At 36.0% G+C, this 9,309-nt stretch overlaps 1 protein-coding gene across 6 annotated transcripts; it reads left to right on the top strand.

The window, feature by feature from the left end:
• Positions 1–3,167: 3,167 nt before the first annotated feature.
• Positions 3,168–9,042, top strand: LOC148872323 (pheophytinase, chloroplastic-like). 6 transcript variants are annotated; one of them, XM_088969105.1, is made up of 6 exons: positions 3,168–3,366; positions 3,717–4,468; positions 7,528–7,754; positions 8,043–8,234; positions 8,329–8,485; positions 8,647–9,042. In XM_088969105.1, the coding sequence occupies exons 2-6, from the start codon at positions 3,734–3,736 to the stop codon at positions 8,887–8,889; spliced, it is 1,554 nt and encodes a 517-aa protein (XP_088825231.1). In that variant the 5' UTR covers positions 3,168–3,366; positions 3,717–3,733; the 3' UTR covers positions 8,890–9,042. The 6 variants fall into 6 exon arrangements, with proteins under 6 accessions (XP_088825231.1, XP_088825236.1, XP_088825234.1 ...); XM_088969110.1 differs by having other exon boundaries at positions 3,218–3,366; positions 3,692–4,468; XM_088969108.1 differs by having other exon boundaries at positions 3,356–3,578.
• Positions 9,043–9,309: the final 267 nt, after the last annotated feature.

The raw sequence follows: 9,309 nt of genomic DNA on the forward strand, positions 1-9,309 counted from the left end.
ATTTTTCTTTTAAAAACTTACATTTTCTCATATTTTAAGAATTTCAACTACGTTGGGCTTGAGTCAGGATTGTATCCCACTAATCATCATCCAACCATGGGCCACCACTATTATAGGCATAGTATCCAAACGAAGAGTAGAGGACATGCCATTTACATGATTTGGCCGGCCACATGCCATAAATTTAGACTTGGCAAAAAGTTGACCCGATCCAACCCAACCTGAAAAAACAGGGTTAGGGTTTCATATTTAGCTACTCGAGCATGAAGATGACATGATCCGACTCGAAAAAATAGGATTGGGTTGGGTCATGGGTCAACCCGCTGCCCTGATTATTAAGTTTAATTGGGATTATTTATGCATTGTTAGAAGTTTTCACTCTTTAATTTTTTCTATTTAGTCTTTATTTTTTATTGTTTACTTTTTAAATTGTTAAATGTTCAAGTTTTTTATTTTATATTTAGAATTTTAAGGTTAATTCTTTTAATTTTGACATATTTCATGTAATTTTTCTTTATTTTTTAAAATTTCAATTATTTTTTGGGATGATCCGAATTGACGCATGGATCAACCCTAACCTGAACATTTAGGGTTAGGGTCTACATTTGACAACCCAACCCAAAATCAACCCGAAGTATATTAACCCAACCCAATTGCCAGGTCTAGCCATAACTCACCATTCCATTTATTTGCCACGGGGCTAGGCCCCAAAAGGCCCCAATGTGTTCTGATCTACTGACCACAACAAGGTCATGTTCACCCAACCACACATTGGGAATATCTCTTGTGTTTTATATCACTAATATTCCCCATATGCTATTGAATGAATATGATCAGCAATGTTTTGTGGTCTGCAGATCTGGATTGCACATGGGATGCATTTTCTTAGGCTCATAAGTCATAAAAGCAATATGGGCAAAATATTTGGTTTGGACAAGATGAATCGGGCCATACCCAGATGGTTGAACCAATGTACAGGTGACCCAATGAGGTTTTGAGGGCCTAGTATGGTCTACACAATCTAATAGCATTTTACGGTGTTTTTTTTTTTTTTTTTTAGAATTGTTGCTGCCAGGTAGGACGTTTTCTAGAGCAACGGGTTGTTGGTAGTAACAAGCTACAGCTCCAGGAAACACCAAATTTGGCATTGCTCCAAGTCATGCCTTCCCGATTTCCAAGGTGTGGCTTGGAGCACTGTTTTATATGGAAAAGTGGTTCCAAACATATGACTGCTTCTTGGAGTACCCTTTTTTCCTACACGGCGCTGATGTGGTGCCGTTTTCTAGAGCAACAACAACGGTTCCAAACAGACGCTAAGCCATGCTTTAGAAATCGAGAAGGCATGGCTTGGAACAAGTTGATGCCAACAGGGACATGACGTGGCACTAGATAATAGGTACCAGTGTTGAAAATGTTTCCTGGAGCATTGTTACCAAACAAAAAATGTTGTTGTTGCTCCAGGAAACACCCTACCTGGCAGCAACTCTTCTAAAAAAAAAAAAGACACCGTTGTAGCACGGTTTCCTGATGTATCTGCAACATCAATGCCAAACATATGCATAAATTATAGGCTGAATTGGTCCATATTTGGATTAGACCCGCCCAAATTCCACCCCTACGTAATTCCCCAAACCCAAGTCACACCAATATTTGCTACAACCAGCCAGAAAACTTACGAACTGAACCACCATCAGTTGCATTCAATCAAATCCTCTTTTCCTCTGAAGTGGAAAGCTTTAAATAAAAATTTTAATAAATGTAATGTATTTAACCAAAAAAATAAGCAATAATTGGCCCATAATTGACTATCACCATTCAAACAAATGGCCTTCTTATTATTTAGAAATCTAAACACATGGCATCCTATTAATTGAAGAAATAGAATTCAAAAAGTGATTAGTTTCACTCCAAAGTATTTCCAATAGACAGTTATTTATTAGTTTAACACACGTTTATCCATAGTCTATTAAATAAAAATGGTAGGACCTATTAAAAGATTACCATAAACACACGTTTGTTTTTAAATATTAATTTTTTCAAAAAGAAAATACTTTATTAATTACAAACTTGATTTGATTCTTAGGAACCAACCTAATTTAATTTTTAAAAATAAATAACTCAAAATAGATTTATTAGAGAAATAGTAAATACTTACTAATAAGATCTCATTTAATATCTTAAATCAAATTAAAAAAATAAATTAATAACAGATTTCAAATAAAATAGGTTAGAATAAATTGTCAATTACAAAGATACAAGACCCATATTATTTTTTTTATTTAATTTTTAATAACTAAATAGTAAACTTATAAGTAAATTATACACATAGTAGTGAATACCTTGTAATTAATAAGGGGTTATTCTCTAATGAATTCTCTAGTGATTCCATGAATGTAAAGGTTTCAGTCCTTCATTTCTTACCACGTGTCAAACTATACTTTGTCAAACACCGACACATATCAAACTCAGGACTCTACCGAGAGTCATTGACACGCATACGCATCCATGAAGCTGAGGGTTTGCGTGTACCACGCCGTCTCTCCTCTGAAAGGGTCTACAGTCCAAAAGTCTAAACCAGCCAAACAAGTTGGTTTGGTGGCATTTGATATTTCCTTTTCTTTCTTCCTTCTTTTCAACAACGGGCCCAAATAACTTTTCAGCTGGGCCCACTGGCCCAATCATAGTTGGCTAAAGTCCAAACGACCCAATAAGCAATCAGGTTGGTATTCACTTCAACCGACTTAGGATCAGGACCTCCAACATAAACTGTTCCAACAGTTTCCAACATTATCTGTATCCATACATCTCATGCATGGTGGGCCCTTATGAGATGCACGGATAGAGATAATGTTGGAACGGTTCTCTTCTTGGGAAGAGATTCGGACTCGGTTCGGTTTCAGTCAGCCACTTCAGCATTAATGTCAATGGTTTAAAAAACGAGACCGGATCTGCTCCTCACAGAGCACGGAGCGCACCTCACACCAACTTTACGGGCGGAACAACTCATGTATATATGTTTTATTATTGATAGAAGATATTCTTAATATACGGAGGATGTGCCTGTGAAGTCGGTGTGAGGAGCAGATCCCAATTCCTTAAAAACTTCATATTGAAACTCCACACGTGTGAATTACCGGAATTAACTAACTTAGAAAAAGCTTGATCTTATCGCACGTGCAATAATTCCCGTTTTCTTCTCTCTCACCTCAGTTCGACCGTTTTCTTGGAGAGGGTGAAGATTGTAAGCAACCTTCTCTCTCGCTGTCACTGTTTCTGTCTCTGGAGTCTCCTCGACTCTTACGCTCATAGAAACTATAGTTGCAAGATATATATGGTTTTAATCGTAGCTCGATCTGCCATTCAGAGGTACAAGCTTCTAGACCTGTTTTTCTTTTTCAGTTGTTCTAATCAAATCCGATCACCAACCGGCGAACTTTGTTTTCTTTTCTTTTGTTTTTTGGTTAAGTATTCGGTTCTTTATCGGATATAGTCATTAACAGTTCAAAATTGATGCCTTTTGTTGGTTAGTTTGTTCTGTATCTGCTTTTTCTCCCACCAATCGTGTTTGAACTGTTAAAGTTAGTTTTGTTACTTTTGCGATTTTTTTTTTTTAAATTTTTTGAGTTCCTCTTTCCTTAATAATAAATTTTACAGAAGCAAAAATTCTTACCTTTTTATCTCTAAATTGCAGTTTATTCCTTTTTTCTGAATAACAGGAAGCAATTTCTAAGCGATGGAACTGCTCTCCTTCTGCCACCATATGCCGTACTGTCACATTGATAGATCGAAGTGGAGTTTAGTTGATAAGAGCTTGAATTTGAATAGGTCAAATCTCTTTCTTGATAGGAAAACTCGACTTGGACATGTTGGAGTTAATTCCAAATTGGATTCTTTTGAGTTATCTAATTTGGAGCATTTAAGTTTTTCCAAGATTCAGAGTTTTGATCAGCTTCAGCGCAGTGGAAAATCCAGAATCTTGAGCAAAAGCTATAATTGTTATGTAGTTGATGGGAGAGAGGGTATAAGAAAGTTATCAGAAAGAGGGGAGGTGATAACAAAGGTCTTAATTCCTGGTCTGCCAGAGGAATCAAATGGTGACCATGGTTCTCCCATCGCTAGTTGCTTCTGGGAATGGAAACCAAAACTTACTGTGCATTATGAAAAATCTGGGTCCAAGAATGTTAATTCACCACCCATACTATTTCTTCCTGGTTTTGGTGTTGGATCCTTCCACTATGAGAAGCAATTGAAGGATCTGGGCCGTGACTTCAGAGTTTGGGCTATTGATTTTCTAGGACAGGGTTTGTCGTTGCCATCTGAAGACCCAGCTCCTCTGGCTAAGGAAGAAGGTGCTTCAGAAGAAAAGGATCTGGTTTGGGGCTTTGGAAATGAAACTGAACCATGGGCAGATCAGCTGGTATATTCAGTTGATCTATGGCGAGATCAGGTTCACCATTTTGTACAACAGGTATTTAAATGAGTCTTAGAATATATGAACTGCATTTTACCCATTGTTTCTACATTGTCATTGAGTACCTTTGCCAATTCCATGGAGATGTATGAAATCATCTATTACTGTTGTCTGGCCCTAATGTAATTTTGATTGGTTTGTTCTGTGTACACTGCATTAAATTATGTCACAGGATAGATGCTTGTTGGGATTGCATCACATTAACTTTGTGCATCTTTATTTTAAAGGATTTTCCTCAAGCAGCCTGTTTCCTCTATGATATTTTTTTTGATAAATGGGTTTAAATTTTACTAAAGCTGAAAGTATAACCATTACAAGCATCCCTTAGAGAGGCATGAGATACTACCTCTCTGTAAACAAAACAGAAAACAAAGACTGCCTATTCACTCCTTGCTTGGATAGAGTATCTGCTAGCCCATTTTCCGATCTCCTCACCCATTGTATCCTCAAGTTCATATTCTTGGTGATCCATTTAAGTTTTTTTATTTCATCCCTATAGCACCATATTACAGATTCTGGATCCTATAGCCAACACACAACCAATTTTGAGTTCCCTTCAATCACAATATTGGCTATATTCAATTCATTAGCAATTTGTACTCCTTGTAAAACTGCAAGCAGTTCTGCCCTGTTTCCTCTATGGTGTTATATAATAGGAAACGGGAAGTACCATGTATACTTCACATGATGGTTGCACAAGTTACCTATTACCCTGAGTTTGTTTGATTTTCAAAATTTAATAGAAAAAAACATGCATTTTACTATTAACCTATCTTCATGAGTTTGAAATTTCCCAGTAGTTGAAATTATTGTGTCAATTGACTATGTTGGTTTTCCATTATTAACAAGGCTCAGGATGGAAAAACCAAAGACCAATGCAATCCAGTAAACCCATCCACAAAGCAAGATTTTGAGAGTCATGATACAACTGGATGCCTATGCAATCTGCAAAGCAGAAGTTGGCATTAGTCCAATTTGGAGAGTCAAGAGTGTCAAATAGCATTGTAGAGAGTGGGGACTTTTTTTTAGTTGTTTTTTCTTATTATATATATTCATGCAACCAATCCAATCCATGTTTGAAGTTGGCATTAGTTCAATTGGAAAGGTACTAAAATTAAACAAAACACTAAAAGGAAGTCTTCAGAGATCTTAAACTATGATTCCAACCCTCTAAGTGCAGTCTCAACGATCCAGAAGGGCTGCATGAATAGAAGGCTTTAGTCCTAGACTTATCATGCCATTATCAAACCAACTTTCTTGCTATCTTCTGGACATGACCTTGAGCATCCTATGGCTTTAAACACGTTGACCCACATGGAAAAAAGAAAAGAGACTAGTATATCTGAAAGGTCATTAAGGCTTAAAACCCCATGTTTCTGTGCTCCAAAAACATGGAGAGTTTTGGTTGTAGATCATCTGGAAAACACCAAGGGATGCACTGCATTGGGTAATGGCCTTTTTTTTATCAAATAGGAAACATCAGAGTGCACTACGAAGTCCAGAAATCTTGCATTTAGGTTACGCTTAGCCATTTCTGTAAATGTATGAAATTCCTTCTCACTCTACTCACTTGTACATCAGAAGATGTAGTAAATCTTATAAAAGTTCAACATATTCTTGAAAATTTTCATATTTTACTTATTTCTTAGACAATACCTAATTAATGTCTTTCGATTACTTATTCAATGCTCTTCAAGTCGATTTTCTATGTTTTATCCTGCTTTGAAATTTGTTTTTTTCTTCTAACTAATTGTATGCTTATGCTGTTACAATGATGTTGCATACTTTCATTCCCATCAAAGGAAGTGAGACTCTCCTTTCAAGTTGAAAATCTATATGTCATTCATTGCTATCTTACTTTGATGCAATGGCCAACTATTTTGTGCAACAAAAAAAGACCACAACTACACTTGCCTTTAGAAATTATTTGAACATGAAATTATGAATAGAACATAGAGCTCCTTATCCGCTTAATTGATATTACGTGGACTGGTACACTCTGTGTTACTCCTCAATCCATGGAAAGATATCTGGATTACATTAATGGATTGGAAACTTCTAGAGAATGATAGGTAGTAGGAAATTCATTGTTAATTAAAGATCTGCTATTTTATGTTTCTACATATTCTGGGGATAAAGAGACAGGAATGAGCCTAACATCTATTGACTTGGTTGTTTCCAGTATATTCTTTCTATTGTCAGAAAGGATGAAAATAACTTAAAATATTTGAAGCTGAAGGAGACTCAGCAATGGTGATAGGAAGGAGGAATTTCAAGGAGGGGCTATGGGAACTTAGACACTTCATCAGAGAGGCAAGATCCTTAGTTAACTACATTAACACTTTATCCTCTTTGGTACCAATATTTTAAAACTTTCTAGCAGACAATATAGCTTGGGATGGGATACCAAAGAATCCATTGTATTGGGGAATCACATTCCTGGATTAAGATCATTTGGCCTTTTGAGTAAAATTGTGCTCTTGTTAAATGTCTGTATCTTCCAGGGAGGAATGGTTGTGTGCTGGATGATTGTAATTATATTTATACTTTTTTGTTGTTTTGTGTTGTTTGCATCTGATAGTGCAAATTTTGTTACTGATGGTGCAGTGTCATCAAACACTGCAGTGTTTTTAACTCTTTTGATCAATAATTTTTTTTTTTTTTACTGAAAAAAAAGTAAAACCATAATGCAGTGCAAATTGTGCAGTACTTCCATCCTTATATATCTTTGCAAATTGCACTAATCTATAAGATTATTAGTTGTACTGATATAGGATCTTATGTGTGCTGTTCAAGAAGATTCAGGTTCTTATTTCTTAATCCTTGCTTCTCAGTATAAAATTCAAAATCTGTTTTCAATGAATAGTGAATCGGGGTAGCTCTGTTAATCCAATATTTCAATCATTGCTGCTTGATAAAATGTTAGTCGTAGCAATATAACCTTATGGTTAAATAAATCTTTGTTCACCATGTTTTATATAATTTAAAACGGGATTATTCCTTTTCCGATTTATGTAGGAGAAAACTGAAGTGGCTAGTCCTGACTCCTGATACAGGTTATTGGAGAACCAGTTTATGTTGTGGGAAATTCACTAGGAGGATTTGTTGCATTGTACTTAGCAGCATGCTATCCTGAGCTAGTAAAGGGTGTTACACTGCTAAATGCAACACCATTTTGGGGATTTCTTCCTAATCCTATAAGTTCTCCGAAGTTAGCCAGGATTTTCCCATGGGCTGGGACTTTTCCACTGCCAACCAATGTCAAAAAGCTCACAGAATTGGTGTAAGTTTTCTACTTCTATCAATCAAATTAATAGTTTTCTTTCCATTTTATGTGAAAGATGAATGCCAGTTCTTTCACTAAGGTAATCTTGTGTTGACAATTTTCTGGGAATAGATGTAGATAATCCTTCATTTCCTTGCTTAAGGATGGAAAATATCATCTTGTTATGAGATGGAACTTTCTTATATTTCATGTTGACCTTATATTCTGAAAGAAGAATATGCTTTCTCTCTGTCTTTCCTTTGTACAAGTAGCTGGTTTACTGAAAAAACACTCTCTCTAATGCAGATGGCAAAAGATAAGTGATCCCAGAAGCATAGCTGATGTACTTAAGCAGGTATATGCTGATCATTCCACAAGGGTTGATAAAGTTTTTTCTTGTATACTTGAGGTCACACAGCATCCTGCAGCAGCTGCATCATTTGCTTCAATCATGTTTGCTCCTAAAGGACAACTTTCTTTCCATGAAGCTTTATCTAGGTGTGTAATATTAGAATACAAACTGATACAGAAACATCATTGATATTTTCATTGTTCTTATTCCAAGTTAAGGACTTTGTATCCCCTTATTCAGGTGCAAAGAGAACAATGTCCCAATCTGTCTCATGTATGGGAAAGAAGACCCCTGGGTGATGCCTGTGTGGGGGCATCAAGTGAAAAGACAACTGCCTGAAGTTCCATATTATGAGATCAGCCCAGCTGGCCACTGCCCCCATGATGAGGTTCCTGAGGTACAACTCTATTTCTTCATAGTTTAGAAGCAGGAAAATTTTTAATTGAGTTTTACATTATTTCCTTGGGTTGTTAAGCTCATATTATATGGATACTTTCATTTTTCTTTTATATTCTCCATTATTTGAATAGTTATGGAAATTGGGTTCTCATTGATCAGGTTGTGAATTATTTACTACGTGGATGGATCAGAAACCTTGATTCACAGGGTTCTGTTACATTACCTCTTCTGGAAGATCCTGAATCTATTGAATATGGAACCTCTGGGAATTTAGAATTTGTTAGAGAAGGATCAAGAAAATTAGTGACGGTGCGTTTCTTTGGATCAAGATTCTCTTTTTGGAACCAGATAAGCACTTATCTTAGGTTGCATGTTACAGGTTTAGGAATTAATTCTTCATAGTCAAACCTACTTTGCCATCCTCCACAGTTGATGTAAATTCTCAGATGTGTCGTATATTTTGATTCATTAATGTAACAAATAAATTCAGTTCAAAATCAATGTACACATGATGTGTCAATTCAAAAGTTGAAAAAGTTCAATTGCCTTGTGGAATTTCCCCAGTCAGGGACATGGTAGTTATTTTTATTCTATGCACTAGCATTGGTGGTTTTGGTGTTCAATATTACATAAAGTGATAGAAGTATACAGAAAAATTAGCCCTCAGGCTTTGGTGTCAAAGAGAAAAGGTGTTCAGGATTTAAAGATGGTTATGCAGTACTCTTTGTTATCTCACAAGCAGACATGCAACATAATTTTTATGGCTGATTATGCAACATGATATTAAGCCCATAAAAGGAGGAAGTTTCAAAATGGTGGATC

The sequence above is a fragment of the Nelumbo lutea genome, chromosome 2 (assembly GCF_056320005.1).
Source record: "Nelumbo lutea isolate HS-2025 chromosome 2, American lotus-T2T, whole genome shotgun sequence".
Lineage (NCBI taxonomy): Eukaryota > Viridiplantae > Streptophyta > Magnoliopsida > Proteales > Nelumbonaceae > Nelumbo > Nelumbo lutea.

Bases quoted from the DNA above. Each gene is read 5' to 3' on its own strand.
- LOC148872323 (XM_088969105.1), top strand. From the start codon at position 3,734: ATGGAACTGCTCTCCTTCTGCCACCATATGCCGTACTGTCACATTGAT. The intron at 4,469-7,527 runs GTATTTAAATGA...CTCCTGATACAG, and splicing joins TTCACCATTTTGTACAACAG to GTTATTGGAGAACCAGTTTA. The intron at 8,486-8,646 runs GTACAACTCTAT...CTCATTGATCAG, and splicing joins CCCATGATGAGGTTCCTGAG to GTTGTGAATTATTTACTACG.